Raw genomic sequence first — 18,763 nt, forward strand, 5'->3', positions numbered from 1 at the left:
AGCCATTAATTAGGAAGCTTTTGAGAGGAGGAACCTCTGTGCAATTTGTGATGTGCAGGTTCACATCTTTGGTTGTATTTATTATTTAAAATAAACCCTAACAGATTAATAATAATAATTAAAAAACCTGTTTAAAGATCACCCTAATAGTCTTTTATGAATACTCTCCCTCTAGGATTTATCTCCCACTCTCACATGCTTTGAAATAACTGAATTGGCACATGCTGTGTTTTCCCATCCTCAGCAGGGTCAGCAAGTTAAGGAAAAATCTGAAATGATACCTGGCTAATAAAATCACTCCTCTTCTTCCCATCCAGTACTTCACTCAATACAAGCACATCACATTTCCCACAGGAGCTCATTAGTGCTGCTCTTTGCTCAGCATAAGGAAATCTTTTGGAGTTGTCTTTCCTCCCAGGTGATAAAATTGCTCTTTTGCTGCTTCTCCTGACTTCCTGCCCACCACCCCCTAATTCTGAAGGGGCAGTGTTAGGAAAAGACAGAGCTTTTAGACCAAAAAACCCATCATGCCCTAAACCTTGATAATGACAAGTGAATGAACCATCAATGTACATGAACCAATTGTCCAGCCAAGGCCCACTGAAAGCACCCTTACCCAACTAACAGCTTAAAACTACCAATTCTTGTTCCTTGTCAGAGCAAATGAGGAATTCTTACAGGTTTAATGTTCTAGCTGTAATTTCTGTTTTACAGAGGTTACATATCTAAAGCTAGAGGACACAAAGCACTCGCCCTTGCCTTCACATTTAAAAGGCTGCCCACCACTGGAGTGATGCAACACGCTGATGCACCTCCTTAACTGCTGCTGTTGTTCCATATTTGTGTTGGCTGATCAAGCATTAAAGAAAAACCCATAAATCACTACAACACACTGGCTCCAAAGACTGAACGTTGTGAAATAAGCTCGCTTAAACAGGTTCTACACATATAAGACAAGGAATTACAAAAAAGCCATAAATGCCACCAAAGTGTTTATGAAACAAGATTATTACAGACCAAAACACCAACACACCTCACCCTTCTTCACGTTTTCAAGGGCTCCTGATAATCACCTTATTTAGAAGTGGCCAAAAGCCTCTGCTGACAGGTTTCGAGGCTACAGCAGCACTGGTTTGGTACAGACCTCTGAAGAGTTCTTCCCCCTAAACATCAGACTATCTGCGCTCACGTAATTGCATTGCCAACATTTTACAGATTTAAATGAAACAGATCTATGTTAGAAAAGGAATTCCATACTCACCAATGGGATAAGAAAGCCAAAGTCTCCGTAAATCCCAGATCTTCCAGAATTCCCTGTTCCTGTGCTGATCATCCCAACGTTTCTCCCCAAAGGGAGTGAGGAGGAAGCTGCTGTGGTGGCAAAACTCCAACAGTGAGGAGCCTCCAGCCAGGTGTAGGCAATGAAGCTGCTTCATTAACCTAATGACACCCACCCCCTGTAATGACTCCTCAGAAGCACTCAACAGGGCTCCAGCAAAGTGCCCTCAGCTGCAGGAGTCACCATGTTGGGCTTCTCTGCTTCAGTGTTTCAGCTAAAACATGGTGCTACACGAGAGCCAACAGCAGCCACACCACTTCCTACAGCGGCCTCAAACTTAAGAGGGTTTGCGGACCAATAATGTTGAGGGAGGTGCAGAGCTCTCTCAGGTGTTATCAAAAACCAACTTAAGTGACAACTTATAGATCCACAAAAGCAGAGCACAGAAATCAAAACTGCTGCAGCTACAGGAACTGTAAATGGGAGTGTAGTGATGCAGCAATCACAGAATCATGGAATGGTTTGGGTTGGAAGGGACCTTAAAGCTCATCCAGTTCCAACCCCCTGCCACGGGCAGGGACACCTTCCACTAGAGCAGGTTGCTCCAAGCCCCTGTGTCCAACCTGGCCTTGAACACTGCCAGGGATGGGGCAGCCACAGCTTCTCTGGGCACCCTGTGCCAGCGCCTCAGCACCCTCACAGGGAAGAGCTTCTGCCTCAGAGCTCATCTCAATCTCCCCTCTGGCAGGTTAAAGCCATTCCCCTTGTCCTGTCCCTACAGGCCCTTGGCCAAAGCCCCTCTTCCAGGTTTCCTGGAGCCCCTTTAGGCACTGGAGCTGCTCTAAGGTCTCCCCTCGAGGAGCCTTCTCTTCTCCAGGCTGAACCACCCCAGCTCTCTCAGCCTGGCTCCAGAGCAGAGCTGCTCCAGTCCACTTTAATGGAGGAACTAGATAAGACATAAATGATGACAAAAGCTCCCTAATAATATATGTATAGAGATATCATTTATGGATTAAATTTACTTTCTTCTTATTCCCCCCTTAGAATGGTGCAGGGTGAAGGGAATCGAGGTTGCTTGCACTGCATTAATACTCTAAAAATACCTGGAGAACTTGGCAGAACAAGTATTGGACACCTCTTTCGTTATTGAAACCCCAGCAAAGCACCAGATCCTACTGATTTAGCAGCAGTTGGACAACATTAAAAAGGCATTTGGTGAAGACATCACCAACCGTCTGTTGTCATGGAAACATCCCAGGTAAAAATAATTCCTTGAATAACTTATAAACAGACAGATGGCATAAACCCTCCTACGCCCTCCAAATTAAAGGAGATTCAGTAAAAGACGGGGTAGATGCCACTTCTATAACATCCTGCATGCAGAAGAATGCATGTCTCCGAGGTCTTCCTCGTGCTGACAGTAACTCACCTCAGGAATGTGAACAAAAAGGGAGCTCAGAGATGTTGCAGGAAGCAAAAGGCTGATGCAGAAGTCAAGACAGCACTCTTTTATGCAGGATTTCCCAAGGGATTACAAAGGTGCCCTGAAATTACGATCCTATGTAAAATAAGGGAATTAATCCAGCATCATACCAGGGAACAAAAGCTGTTCTTGGAATTCCCAAAGCCCTGCCCATACTCTCGCTAGGAAATGAAGAGTATTAGACTGTCACACATCACATCCACAATGCATCACTGCACATGCAATACGCAAGTCAATTCTAAAGGCGTTTTTCACCTTAAGCGTTCTAGAGACAGGCAACCTGTGGGACCAGGAACATTCCCACACGGAACAATCCCATTCACCCTAACAGAGGGCCAAAATGCCCAGAGCTGTGAGCAGCACGGCGAGAACGCTGTCAGCTATGAAACAGCCCACTGCACTGAACCACGTCACTCGTGAAATGCAGCATCTCCCTGTGCCAAGTCCCACCCCAATTAAGTCATTTCAACATTCCAACTCCCTTAATTCTAAGAATAGGTCCAACAAGAGCTGCTCTTCCTCAAAGGAACCATGGACCAGGCAGGCTGCAGCCGAGGTGGGTATCACAGAACCAGCTATAGCTACACTTGTGCTGTTCTTGGGCAGAATCACGAATTCCAATTAAAACCCTGCACTTCCCTTAAATAGCAAACTGCTTTCTCCTCAAACGAGCAGATGTTGAATGCTGTTGTCAGAAAAAAGCCAGAGCTTTTTCCAAGTGAAACAGATTGTTCAACAGAAAGAATTCAAAGGAATCAAGACCAGGAAAAGGAGCGTTAGATCAAAACACACTTTCCCCCCATTTGGTGTTATTTGTGCTTTGTTTCTGCATTTATCTGCTATTCTACCTGAGCTTCCCTCACTCCTCTCAACTACTGTTCTCCCCAGGTGCACAAGAAAAGGGCAGTAACACTACAACAGTCATTTTTTCTTTTGATAGTTCTGTAGTATCTTCGCCTACGAGTTTTTTAATGCCCACCTTGCCTGACCATGTAAAATCACTTGTAATTAAAGAGGCAAAGCAAAGACCTGTCCTGTCACAACTTGGCCACGCTCTCTAGCACACTGTGGTCAGCCTAATGCTAAGAAAGAGTCTTCTAATACCACTAATATCTTTTGAGTAAATCCATTTCTATCTTTGCATAAGTTCTCCAAACAAAAATCAAGCATTTTGTGAAGAAATACAGATTTTAATATCAACAGAACTTTTATCGAGGATGAAAGACAAAAATTAGGATTTTAAATTTTACATCCCGTTTCCATCTCCCAAAAATAAGGTAAAAAACAAAGTCTGACCTTAATTTGGGAGCATGTTATGGCAGAGCAGTAACCTTGACCATGAGTTTGCTTATTTTTGCCTGTGTGTCCTTACATCTCAGTGTAGATTTAACCTGATCATTTTGTCTACAAGCTAAAGTCACTTAAAACCATCTTTCACAGCAATAAACAACCTCCATGAGGATTAAGTGTTCAGTAATGTTACTTTTGGTTTGACTACCTGCAAAATATGGGTTTTTTTCCCCAACGATGTATGAACATTCACAGCTTCAACATCTTGCCATCACCAACCAGTCACCGAACCCTAGAAACCATTTCACTTAACCCTATAATCAGTATTTGGTGCCACCAGCTACATTTGGCTTGGAAGCAGAAGGCACCAGGGATACTGGCCAGCACACACCAATTCTAAAACCATCAAACAACAGCAACTCATTTAAGGAGGGAATTTAAGCACCAACCCCAAAAGCAGACAGGCAGGATCTTTTAGGACTATGACTTAGATTAAATAAGGAATAAGTAAGACCTATGACGTGAAGTTATTCTACAAGAGATACCAGAGGAATGCTTCTTCCCCCTCACAGTGTCATTTAACACTGCAGAACAAAGAAATAAGGCATCTCTTCAAACTGAGGTGACAGTTGACTGACAATTTGAACAACCAGCAGCGCAGTTACCTTAACACTCAACACAGTCCCAATGAACGGGATTATTTTACTCACTGTTAAACCTTCTCCCCACTTACCTCAGATGGTGCTGCACAACCCAGTCCCAGAAATCTCCTCATGCTGAAGCTGTTCCCAATTTTTCCTGCTACCCACAAAGCCAGAAAGCAGGTTGAAACACATCACAGAGCTGCTTAACAATACAGCCAAACCGGTTCCACCTAAAGGCTCTCAATTTGTTGAGGTTTGCTGTTGGTTGATGTTTTGTTTGGAGGTTTTGGGGTTTTTTTTAAGAGAATAGTTACCTGAAGTCTATAGGAATATCACAGCAAAGCCTTTAGATCTGGAAGAAAAAAAAAGAAGTAAGAAATAAGAGTTGTGTAACTAAATTTTCTCTTCAACATCCAGATGGACCTGAATTTCTTGGCTCTGGAATCACCAGTTGTTAAGTGTCCCGACATACCAACTGAAACTAACAGCACATGCTTTATTAGATGGTTTATAACATGTTTATAACATTGCTTCAAAAAGTCAGTTATAAAAAAAGAAGATATCAAGTCAAATTATTAAAGTTAGAGCTGGGAAATGCAGCCAAGTGCCGGAAAAGAAACCATTCAAAGCTTTACTTCTATTTCTTCACTTCTATTTGGGAAGTTCTTCTCGCAGCTCGGCGACCCATGTCTGTGCTACCTCCTCCTGAGGGTTACAGCACAACTTCCAACTCTTTCAGCTTCTCTATCATACAAAGAGAAAGGAAAGTACAAGTGACAGGCACTGCACACACGTGTTCAACATTCAAAGCAGCTTCAATGTCCTCTACAGCATCCTGTGAGCCCCTTCCGCAGTCACCACGTGTGCTGACAGCAAACACCTCAGTTATTCAATCAGAACACCCCTCAAATTAGACTTCATTCAGGAGTCGGCATAAAGGGTGATTATAACACAAGACGACATGTGAAAGTGGGGGGAAAAAATGAAAATGACATCGAACTTGCTAAATATGTATTGTTTATTAAGGCTTGTATTCTCCTAGAGGAAAAAGTTAATCTGATGCTGTCCATTACCCCTTACAGGCAGTAACAGTCCAGAGACAGAGTTATACGTTCTAAATACAAGTCTAAATGATACAGATTAAACTTTTATTTAAATTGGAGGTCCTTTTGGAGTAAATAGTATTCAGAAGATACTTGCTTTCTAATATAGTAAAAGATCCTCTACAATAAACACGTGCAGATTCAGTGTGCTAGAGCAGCGGACATGAGCACCATTTCCATGCTTAACTGGAACTCCAGTTGGTGACAGGTTCTCCGACAGTCCCCTCACTCCACAAAAACATGACAGCAAATTCAGTTTCTTAAAACAGGTTTTTTTACTCATCCAACAGAAAAAAAAACAAAAATGAAAATAAAAAAATTAGACATACACACTGTCAATTTTAAACATCTGAGGCATAATCCATCATAGTATCCGTACTATTAGTTCCTACGTTAAAGCTCAGCATTATTGGTAAAAAAAAAAAACCAACCCTTTAAATGGCGTTAGGATTTGGGGAGGGTGGGAGGGAATAAGGAAGGGAAGGATTAAAAATGACCTGCAATTAACTAAGAACACCTGAAAGCTGAAACAGGTTTCAACACATTGTCCAAACCCCCTGCAATGTTGAGAGCATCACATTATTATTTCATTAAGCTACAAAAACTGTAAAGCAGAATTATGGCGGAGAGAAAGCGTCGCGCTCCCCCTCGGCAGGATAGGGTAGAACGAATGCACACTGAAGCACTGGTTAACAGAATGGGGAAGGGAAATCTTTTCCAGAGAAACAATTTCACTGACAATTTGAATTTTCTACTAGACAAGAGCAAAAAAAAAAAAAAACCAATGTGGTGCATTAGCCATTTGTCCAAGTGTAATTGTACAGGTAAAGAAAGAGGCAGAGCAGCTGCACAGAGCGAGCCGAAAGAGCGGCCTTTCAGGTCTCAGGTCAGGAGTGCAGTATCTTAAAAAGTTTCTCTTTTTCAATGACAAAACTCAATGCATTGTTTCTTCTGCCATGAAGAAAAAGAGGGTTTGGGAGGAGGAGGAGAAAGGCAGATTTGTCATGTATTCTCCATAATCTCTATATCTGGCTAGGAACATAATTTGTGCCAAAATGAAGTCTTTGGGAAGCATTGACGCTTGAGTTATGCTCGTGTTTAGGTCCACATTAGGTTAATATAACTGTTTACCAACTTAAAAAAATAAAAACAGACACACTTTTATTCATGATTTCTACAGAATTTTACATAGGAAAAAAAAAAGATACAAATTAATGCAGATCCACTTGGGCAAAAATAAACTACAATGTACTTAAAGATGCGACAACTTAATTTCCCCTGCACGAGAAGATATATTGGAGCTGAAAGCTTTAGTTGTCCTGATGCCAGGATACAGCACCAGTAAACTTAATTTTGTTTCTCATAGTCGAATTTAGTCTCAGTTCTAGTATATATATCAAACTGTATGTGTTTATTCTTATTGTTTGTTTCGATTCTGACGTTCCTGCAAAGAGAAGAAAAGTTAGAAGTTAAGATTTGAGTCGAATGAACAAGCAAAAAGCTCTTAGCAGTGTAACAGCACTACCATGATCCCAGATAATTATTATAGATATAATTATACACTTTAAATCATTGCTGCTACATTTTAGAAATATACTGTATATACCTGACACACCCCAGGACCTGATAACTTAGTATTAAGTGCAGCTTCAAGCAGAACAGCTGAAGGAATACCTGCACAGACACTTCAAACTGACAGCACACGAAGGTCACAGTGAGAAAGGTATGGAACATCAGCATTCCCACATGGAACAGACCTGCAATATTCTACTTTTTGGATTAATCTAGCTACTGCAGCAGTAGCACAACCAATGCACCAGCAGAAAGGAGACTGGTGAACTCCACAGAATCGCTGTGATTTTGAAGCACTCGTATGACTTTGGAGCTTAGTCCCGTTCAATAAAAGCAGGGATTTGAGCTCTCTAGAAATGCATCAGGTGGAAGAAAAGTGATGTGCTTTTGCATGGTCTGATAAAAACCAGCACAGCTAGACTAAACAACCCGAAAAGCATTCTAGTATGGAAGGCAGGAAGCTCTTTGAAGTCTCTCTCAAAAGTTGCTGCTAACCACAAAACCTGAAGACAGATAAAGGTCACCTGAGGGATACGGGCAGGGATCCCTTGCCTACAGTAAGTCTTCATCTCAGCGAGCTGTGCTCCCAGCAGCAAGCAGCCATGCCTCTGCTCCAAGTTGGAGCAGCCCCTACACAGGGCTTACACTTACACATTGAGCAACACATTAACAAAACAGGAGGAACTTGATAATTGTGTCGGGAGCCCCATAGATCGCACAACATGCAGAAGGCAGCAAGACAAGCTCAGTAAATTTTGCTGCCCTATCTTTAGCCAGTGTGTTTTCCAGCTAAGACACCAGGCACACTGATTAGAAAGGGTTCAGCCTCACTGCTTTCCACCCCAACCGTGTTCCAAACACACTGCATAGTGCAAAAAACACTGTGCATTGCACTGGAATGCACCAACACGGCACCAAATCCTATTTTAAGGAAGAAAACTGTGGAACAGCCAAGGCATAAAGCACAGTCAACTCCTAAACTACCACCTTCAGATTTTACTTGGAATCTTTCTGTATAAAATTCATTTCCAAATTGTTTCTGTTGCAGTGCAAAGCTTAACTGCAAATATACCAAACATGATACAGGTAACAGGCTGTGTTTGCTGCTTAACATCAGAAGAATTAATAATGGAATATATTGATTTCTGCCTCTAGGCAGAATAATAGTAATTTTATTATGAAAACTGTCATATTAAGTCACCAGAGTCCAGCATAAATTCTTAATCTCTGATTTCAGATAGAATTAAAAGATAGCAAAATTGTTTTACCAAATCAACAAATAGCCCATGTAAAGTGCTATAATTTGCTTTGAAAATCTACATTCCTCCGATCTTTTAACTACTGACTTACGATGAACTGCCAATAAAAGTCGTATCTTAGTGACAGAGTATCAGAACATAGTAGGAGGTGTATGTTCTTAGTGAAAAGAGCTTATGGCTGCCTGATACCAACTCCATTTTTGGGCTTCTAATAAAGTACTTGTTCCATCCTACTTCCATTTCTAAGGTGGCAAATTCCCTTTCCTCTGCTTCACTGCCCATCAGCCCATTCTTTCCCATTGCCATCTCACATAACTTATTTCTGTGTAGACAACTGCTGACCCTCAGAATTCCACTTTAAAAATCCCAGTTTTCCATTCTCCTGGACTAGCACTTGAGACTTCTACCGGTTACCTGGAAGATATGTACATGGTGTTCAGAGACTCAGCTTAGGCTTTGTAACTCAGTAAAAAGTGCTATTTATTGAGCAGGTTATCGAGCAGTTCCTCCTGCCTTGCTGCTTGTTTCTCTCTCGGGGCTAATCTGAGTCTTCCTTTTAAAGTGTCTGAACACATATGAACTGACAGGGAGGAAACTGATGCAACAAATCTTCATGCTCTTGAGCATGGCTGCTTTTTAGAAGCTTCAACTCTCAAATTCTCTTCCTTACTGATATTTAGCACTACTGCAAGCAAGAACAAGCAGCTTTGTAAGCAAATAACAAAGCTGTGTTCATTTTGGCTCTGAAAAATCCATCCTTAGCCTTCACAGTTTCTCTTCTCCAGGGGAATTCTCTGGTATCTCACAGGGAAGCTCCTCTTGCACACCTCTCCTTCATGACATTAGTGTGTGCAGTCTTCAGACACAGGAAAAATGGGGTTTCACAAAACCTGCAGAAGCTTCCATTTTGGAGACACTCATTCCTCTCAAACTCCTGCTCCCTTCATCTCAGTCTGAGGTGGTGGTCAACCTTCCTACTCAACTTCATCTGCTGAGGTCAGTGGGATGAAAGCATTCATCTTCTGACACAAAATATAAGTGTTTTCTTTCTATCAGGAAACACAATTAGTATTAACCTTAAGATATAAATGGGTTTTAACTACACTTTTGGAGGAAGGATGTACTCTACCCCTACAAGTTCTGCAGCAATGAATGTGTTCACAGAAAGCACACTGAAAGGAAATACTCAATACTAGCAGAAAATGAGTATTTCGAAGTGCCAACACATACTAGCTAACACTTTACAATATTTAATCACCCAAAAGGAGAAATGATAAGCTTGGTGATTCAAGGGCTTTCTGAGATAAGACTGTGCAGCTCTTCCAATACTACAGCACGCATAGAACTTGGAACAGCAAGTGCCTTGCCACAGATCAGAGGTCGCAGCAGCAGCCCAGTCCTGTAGCTGTGACCATACAGTTAAATACAGACCTATGCAGATGAGCTGCTGACAGTACATCAGCCCATCTGTCCCACCACAGGAGATGCAACTAAACCCACCAAAATCTGCAACAAGTGTCTTGTCTTTATAAGCTTTTTTAACTTCAGAAGACAATTCTGCTACGACTATCCAAGCATGGTGTAGTGTGAGGCATCCCTGCCCATAGCAAGGGGGGTTTGGAACTAGATGATCTTAAGGTCCTTTCCAACCCTAGCTATTTGGTTCTATGTCTGTAGGGAATGTTAACAACTAATGCCACATTATACCCTGTTTTCTTTTTAAAGAAGCCCTCTCACACACCTTGCAAGTTGTTTTATGTTTGAAGAGCACGAGCTCTGATCACAGGAGTTGCTCGCTACGTGGACACTGCAGTGGCCCTGGAAACTGCCTGAGGAGGATCAGCACAGATTTCATGCCACTATTTGCTATTTCATTCCAGACACAATATACTTCTATCACTCCCTTCCCAGGTTCTGGGTCACGAGACTGGGCTCAAGTAGTTTATTAAGATAGCAAATCAAAAGCTGGACTTAACATCCCAGCATGACCAAATCTTCCCTCAATTCTAGATGATGACACAGCCCTTAAGCAATGCTCTTAACAACGATGAATCTTTGGCACTTCAATGACATTCATCCAGCATTATTCCTGCCAAATCCTCATTTGATGATCTGGTGTTAACACAGAGGTTCCCAGATCAGTAAACTCAGAGAGCACACACTGGAGTTTACTCTGCACACATTAGTTAAGGAAACACTGGTTAGCAACAAACTGTAACCATCTTAAGAAGAGAACTGAAATGCTGGGGGCTCACACTGTATGGATTACATGGAGTTATTTTTCCTACTAAGTATTTGTCTATAAATAAATCAAAGCATTCAAGCTCTCCATGGGCAGGTTTTGAAGAATTCTGGCCCTCTGTAAATCACAACAGCGGTGAAATGGGGGAACAAAATTTCAACAAGTAACTTTACAGCTAACCAGAGTATAATGAATAAAAGACCACAGCAACTTAAAGCCCAGTTCAGATGGCACCGATAGAGTCAACCATCTGAAAATGTCACTTAGGTCATAAAATACCTCAAAGTTATTTTCATAGGCAGATGTGCTTTGCATAACAGGAAGGTTTCAACTTCATAGCACAAACTTCTCAACAAGAGCATGTACATATCCTGTAGAAAACCTCTTCTAGTCATCAGCTGGACTCTAAAATTCATTTAGTTGATGAAGCAGAAAGTGTTATCTCTCCAGATAATAGTTTTATAGACTGCAACCTGACAAGCAGCATCTTATTTTACCTTCCCCCAGTGTTGAGCTGCTTTACCTCTCTGGCACTACCACCTTCCTCAGTGTACTTCAATCACCTGTATATTGTTCTATTTTCTAAGCTGTTGGGAAGAATCTAAGAAATGTTACATTATTCACAGTTGATTTTCTGAATGAGTCACACAAGGTAGAGCCTCAGTTTTAAACAAGGCAGAAAAAATGCATTTTGAAAAGCTGCTCCTGTGAGAAAAGCAGTGAGCTGGGTAAGAGCATTGTGTCAGCACTTGAACTGAAAGTGGGAAATCACTGCATATGTTGGAACAACCCAAAACAGGATCAGCCTAATAGCTGAACATCAGCCCTGAGCTACTACAAAGCAAAGGCAGTTTGGGGTTAACTGTTCAAGATCCATTGCCACTTTCTCAGTACTCTCACTCCTTAAACACACACATTATTCTCCCCTCCAAACCTGGCAGCAAATCACAGGGAGACTCAGCATTAAAAACCCCAAAACAATCACCCCACACACACTGTAACCACTGACAAAGGAACCCAGGCTTTTGGCTTGAGATTCTCACCTACCAAAGGGAACACCCCTCTCAGATACAGCTTGCACTAAATATTGTCTACTGAAGGAATGCAGTGTTGAAGGAAAAGCTTTTAGGTTTTAGCTGTGGAAGCCCACAGGGAGTACACAAGAAAAACTGCAAATCTGAAGCTCTCCTGCCCTGCTGAGTACTCAATGCACAGCACATCTTACACCATGGGAGAAGCTGAGCTACAAAGTACCTAAGACACTGATCTCCTTGTCTCTCATAATTTAAGGGTATGTTCTACAACGACACTTTAAAGCAATTTTATCTGCACTTCTAAATGGCAATAAACCCTTCCAAATGGCAACTTCAATTTCAGCTCCAGCAACATGCATTAAGTCTTTGCTTAAGCAATGTGAACCGCACTAAATTAGCCTGTCAAATAAAGCAACTCGAAGTGTTACTTAGCTAGTAGCTACACATCCCAACACCTATTATTTTGTCACTCCATTACTTCCAGACTGCTTAATTAGAGAAACGCATTCTTGAAACTGAGGTCATGGGATGGATAGGGGCAGATGGCAGACTTAAGAGCCATGAGAGTATATATAAAGTATATATAAAGTTTTTACTATAGTTTCCCAGTTACTGCCCAAATTTCTCTTGCTGCGTCTTCAGTCTAAACTTCTTTTCAAGAATTAGTGGACAGACTGGACCTGGGAACTGAAAACCTTTATTTACCCAAATAATAATACACATGACTTCAGATGCAGAAACACAACCTTTCTAGCACTACTGCAATTCTGTGCAACTCTTTCTTTTCCAGAGAGATCAACTGAACAAACAAGCTCAGGCTTCTTGCTGTTAAAGGTGATGTAAATCACCAAATCACCGACGCAAACTTCAAATACCAATGCAGGCATCAATTCTGATAGCCCAGTTCCAGTCAAACAGCGAGGAAACACTTCATAATTAAGGCAAAAAACTAAGTGGCAATCATTGGCAGAATCCAATTGTGAAGCAGAAACTGTTTTCTAGTTTATTAACCATTTTAAGATGAAAAAAATAAATCCAACTCCAAAAACCCGGCTATAATGTCCCTTATCTGTGTTACTGCTTGGAAACTAACAGCTATGAAACTGTCACGGACAAGTAAGCATCAGTTTGTTTCTTGTGGTGTTAAACACACATAAAGCCATCAAGTTGAGATGTATTAAAAGCAGTTTGAATTCCTACTTACATTTTCTCCACCATAGCAGCCTTCACATTTCATTTGCCCCATATCTGTGTATAAAAGAAATTTTTTAATAAGTTTACCTTCCGCACCACCTCCTCCTCTTCCTGGCGCTTTTCATAATGAGAAAAGTCATCAAAGATGGAGGTCGTGTGCTTGTAAGTAGCAATAATTTTAAGCACTTGTTTTGCTTTTTCTAAGGGCACCTCCTGTGTATCACGGGAGTTTGTAACGGGTTTGTTGTCATTGTTCTCCAGCCTGATGTGTCGGAGCTGGTTGTTGGGCACATCCTTCACAAAGATCCACTTGACATCAAATTTCCCCTTCCACTTGTCCTGAGACCAGACACCCGCACTGGTGCCATAGTCCACAGGTGATTTCATCTCTGCTACTCCACAGAAGTGTCCACTGCCATTGACACTGAATAGCAAGTAGACTGGACCCTTGCTATTCATGGACCGAAAAGCACTGTCCAGGCGTTTGTTGCCATGTTCTGTACTACACCAAATAGAATACTTAATGGAACGATGAATATCATCCTCGGAATAGCTCTTTATTATGAACACACGTCCATTTTTAAGGTTCCATTCAAAATCTTTAGGGTTATAGCTGTGAGCAGCTTTCAGTTTTTCAAGCACAGGATGGGACTCGCCACTTGGAACGGGGTTAGGCTGGGTGCTCCCAGCTGAGCTGCTGTCGTTACCAGTTCCTCCACTTTGGCCAAAAGCTGCATTCCTGTTGCGAGGAGCTACCCAGCGATTCTGGGGTGGCTGCTGAGGGGTCTGATACTGTGGCTGAGTCAATGGAGGAGGTTGAGTTGGAACAGGCTGAACAATTGGTTGCTGTGGCTGTGGAACAGACTGAGGTGAAGGTATCTGTTGGGGGGCAGGAACTTTTGCCACAGGACCCTTATTGTCCCAAGTACCTATGTCCATATTATGCTTTATAGGTGGAGGAGGCAACGCTCCTCCGATTACAGGTCCAGTTTTTGTTTTCATTTTAGGCTGCGGTTTTGCAGGCTTGCTGGCAATAGCAGCCCAAGAGGTTGGTTTAGATACTGGCAAGTTTACATTAGATCCACCGTTACCAGAGAGGGCACCAGTCATCCCGGCACTGTTGACAACAGAACCTACTGTTTTCACCGCTGAAGTTGTAACGTCTCCACCAATCTTAAGTCCAACCATTCCCTGTTCAATACTGTTCATTCCAGGAGCTTTATTTAATGTGTCATTATGAAATCCTGTTTGTCCATCCACAATGGTACCACCCAGTGAACTAGGTGGGTAGCTGTAACTGCTCCCATAGGCTGAACTTTGAGTCTGCTGTCCTTGGGATCCGCTTGTTCCCCAAGCTGAGAAGGCAGGATTTTCAGGGAAAAAGTTAAACCGGTGTTGATAGATATTATTTCCCAGACCCCCAGGCTGTCCAAAAACAGCATCGTGCATAAAATGATGGTCTCCATTACTCAGCTGTCCATAGGTGGTGAGATATGGGATAGGAGGATCTCCTCCTGTAGACCATGGTGCCTCACTGAGAGAATAGGGGAACCCAATAGATGGTGGATAATAACTGGACAGATAAGGATCAGTCATTGATGGATAGCTACTGTTCTGTTAAAGAAAAAAAACAAAGGTAACTTCAGATATCAACCCCCCTTCATTTATAAACAGCCACAACACTCTTTATCACCAAATAGAAGATAGAGTCAAGGTAAATTTAATTTCTCATTACAGATCTTAGTTCACACTCTAGGAAAGCTGCAGGGCTACAATGCAGTGTCTGGGCATTTATAATACACCCCAATGAGGTTAGTGCTTGAGATTCTGACATCATGTAAGCTTAGTGACATTACTAAGGGTGGTTTAGTGGCTGCTTCTAGATTTGTTAAATCTACCAATACCCCAAAATATTTCAAGGAACTTCTACAAAACTGTATTTTGTGTCTGACAGAACTAAAGATATCCAGCATTTCTAGATTGCTACATGGGAGAAGCTCTAGATTAAATTACTTTAATGCGACAACACATGTAACAGAAAATATGATTACAAGCCACATTATGGGATTGTTTCGAGGGGCCAACAGTCCCCAACAAGCAAAACATTCCTGAAGTAAAACATGCAAAGGCTACTTCTGACAGAGACAGGATCACAGTGAGATCACACACTAAGCAGCACACCAAGTGTGCTGTAAGCAGACCCAACAACTGCAAACTGAACTTGAGGTAACTAGAGACAAATACATGCGAATTAGGCCATGTGCTCTATGCCACCCAAACTGTCTGAGGAAGACCCCATTCAGCCTTCTGAAAAAGCCTCTTCCTCCCTCAATAGTAAAGTTACAAACATGCAAAACTGTTCTTGATTGTCCTTTCAAACAGCCCCTCTTTTCCACTCTATGAAATAAAGAGACTGAGCAGTTCTAAACCAGCAAATCCCCCTCTGCAATTCCAGCATTTCCTCCCTTTCAACTGTTTCTTACACCAAGCTGAGAAAAGCTTTTCCTTCCACTCTGCATCTTCTGCTGACACCTGATTTTTGAAGCATTCCATATGTTTCTCATATTCAACTATGCGAAAGAACAAATACAGAATATCCTAAAATGGGGTTTATTCCTCTTTAAATAAACCTGAGGCATATATATATTGGAGATCTTCCAAACTGACACTCCAATTACCAGTGAGGGGGAGGGAAGGTCAACAACTCCTGCTAGTGAGTCAAACAGCAGCTACCCTTCCCTTACTCATGGAGAAAGGATTATTTGAAGAGGAGGAACTAAGATTGCTTTCAAACTGCAAGATTTCAAACATAGGGAAAAAATATCTCTGCCAAATCAGGAAAACTGCATTAGAACTTCAATATTTTTTTCCAAAAACTAGATTATTTCTCAACTCGTTCCAAAAAATGAAGTGAAAAACCCTCCTTGCTGAAGATCAGCACAATACCCAACTGACAGAGTCATTTTCACTGCTCATTTCTCACTGACTCCCTTCCATGCCACCCCAAAGCCAGACCAATTCAACATCCTTACTTTCCATATCCCGAATGATAGCATCAAGTGCCTCCATCACAGACAGTACTGCAAACACTTGAGATTTAGAGAGCCTGAATCCAGTTATTAATTCGAAGAAACTATCTCTGCCACTGTTCATGTGCCTTTATATATGTGCAAATTCTATCCTTAACAAGAGGTACAAAATCCACCTTTCTGTGAGAAGATCCTCTGAAACACATTCAATTTTCTGAGAGTCCCCAGCTAAAATAATCAGTATTTAGCATAGGAAAACATTTCTCTGAAAGACTTTAGAGATTGTTACATGTTACGTCTTGAAGTGTTAACCTAAGAAAGATGTAAAAACAAATGCAGGTGATAGGGAGGAGACATTAGTAGTTTTGGGGATCTTATGTTCATATATCCTACAGATTTAAGACCAAAAAGAACAAGCCTGGGGAAAGCAGGTGTTTTCTCCTACAGTATTTCTGCAAAGGATTCTAGAGGCTTCCTGAGACTGTCACCTCCTGTCACACAGCCTGTAAAGTTTCCACAAGGATTCTAACAGGATTAAAGGAAAGTTGCAGCAGACATCCTTACAAAACAGCCCATCTCTTCTGACTGGCTTTATGCCAGGGTGTGTAAAAGGAAACCTGACAGAACTCCTTCACTGCAACGGCAGAACATTTCTTTCAACAAACTCATCCTTGACCTTCCTGCACCTTTCTGCATTTCTGTTGTTGTTTAATTAAAGAGAGACATCACAACAAGCCATCCCAACCATTCTGTTATGAGGAAGGGAATCCTCCTTTCTCCCAAAGTATGCTACTCACTAATAATTCCCTGTTCCTTATCAGTAATCTTTTGGTTCTGGATGATGTTACATGGGGGATGCTTGTCTTGCTTTGGGTAGAACTTTGTATACAAATCCTCCACTCTGTTCCCTCCATGCCTAGAAGTGCTTTTGGATCTGTATTAACTACTGCTCCTTGGATACTAGAGCTTTTATGGAAAGAAAAGACATCATCACCACTGAGGAGCAGTTTCCAACAGAATGATAGAAGAATATTACATTTTATTGCATTATATAACAAGCTCAATACTCATTCTAGAGACTAATCTCTATTCCTAAAAACCGAAGTTAACACAGGATTACCAGCCTACATTTGATCTTTGATGTCAAACATATTGTTGTTAAGCACCTTTTTAATTTCTTATATACTTTCTTTTAATATCCTGCTGCTTTCCAATCTATTTTTGTAAGTCACTTCTATTTTGCAGTAGTTTTAAAGGGCTGAATAACTCTGACTGAATAAACTATATCAGGCTTTGTTCAGAACCATGGCTGTCTTCAGTACAAAAATCTCACAGTCCCAATTAATGCAACTGTCACTTTCCACTTGGAAGACAACCTACACAATTGTTTCTTGTAGCATGTGTTCTATGATATTGTTTCTATGCCAGTGCCTGACTGCAGCACAAATGCAGTGGTCAATGGAGCTACATTTCATGTAAGAAAACTTCATTAGAATTATGGAATTACTTAGAGCAAATTTTCCCATTTCAATCTAATAATTGGGCTTGTTGACAGACAAGTTTCCTAGAATTCAACAGTAATTGGTGGTTCTACATTTTTCCTATATGAAGTTTAACGGTCAGTAGGTTTCACATCAGGAAAACGTTACCTTGGGATTAAGTAATTAAAAACGATGCACGTGATGAAGTGAATTTTCAATTAGAGAAAGGTGGAAACCTCAATTTCTTTCAAAACTAATTTTGCATTAAAAAAGAAAATTGACTTTCTTTTCTCCCCCCCCAAATTCCCTGCTTTTAAACCTGCTACAGCACATTAACTCCAGAGAAGAGGGAATGCTTCCCATTCATTTTAACTCTGTAAGTCTGGAGATCATGTCTATGCTGCAGAGGACTATGAAGCTCAGCTTGGGAGCCAGCACCCACCCCAGCACAGAGCTCAGAGGACAGTTCATGTTGTCACACACGTGTCCCAGCTTCCACAGTGCTGTGTCTATATTGCTTCCAGCATGGAAACAAGGCCAACTAAGATATTGTGCTAAAGTGTGTGCTCTGCTATGATCCAATACAAACTTGTAACCCAGTTCCATCTACCTGACTGCCCTAACAGAAATGTTTAGCATATCTTGAAGATAACCAATACACAGAACACCAACTGATCCTGTTTGCTCTAGTGTTTATCTTCAGGATTAAATCAGTTTCCACCAATGAAACAGAACAGCACATCACATGCCTCTTTTTTATCATATAATTTTCTTTTGCAGACAGGTTCAGTGATATTACCAATATTAATACTGGCATCTATCAGCGTCAGGATGAATTATAAGTGTCCCTTTTAAAGCATAATACTTTGCCTTTCTGCCAAGAAACAACAATGCACCTCTCTCTCTGTAGGTAGGTGTCTCTCTGAAATGGTATTTCATATTTGTGAAAGGAAACTTTTTGCATCTCCACCTTCTTTACATTTTGTTCCCTTTAAAGATGTGAATGTTAAGTCAAAAATTACTTCAGTTAAAAGATATTTTCAATTATAATGGTATTTAAGTCATGATTGTTGATTTAATGCACATTATAATGAGTTGGATTATACTGAGAGTTTACGTCACAATACCTTACTCTTAAAATAACACTTCTTTA

The 18,763-nt window shown here is 41.2% G+C and overlaps 1 protein-coding gene across 12 annotated transcripts in view; it reads right to left on the reverse strand.

Annotated features, from left to right (window-relative positions):
* YTHDF1 (YTH N6-methyladenosine RNA binding protein 1) overlaps positions 1-18,763 on the reverse strand; it is a 205,458-nt gene that overhangs the window by 183,802 nt on the left and 2,893 nt on the right. For 3 of the 12 annotated variants that reach the window (XM_030503538.1, XM_030503543.1, XM_030503534.1), the window contains one exon: positions 5,697-14,714. In XM_030503538.1, coding sequence (XP_030359398.1) covers positions 13,140-14,714 — 1,575 coding nt within the window. In that variant the 3' untranslated portion in view covers positions 5,697-13,139. Of the gene's footprint in view, positions 1-3,931; positions 5,049-5,696; positions 14,715-18,763 lie in introns of those variants that run through there. The other 9 variants (XR_003994047.1, XR_003994048.1, XM_030503540.1 and 6 more) reach the window with 8 other exon arrangements.

This window comes from Strigops habroptila, chromosome 13, assembly GCF_004027225.2.
Source record: "Strigops habroptila isolate Jane chromosome 13, bStrHab1.2.pri, whole genome shotgun sequence".
Lineage (NCBI taxonomy): Eukaryota > Metazoa > Chordata > Aves > Psittaciformes > Psittacidae > Strigops > Strigops habroptila.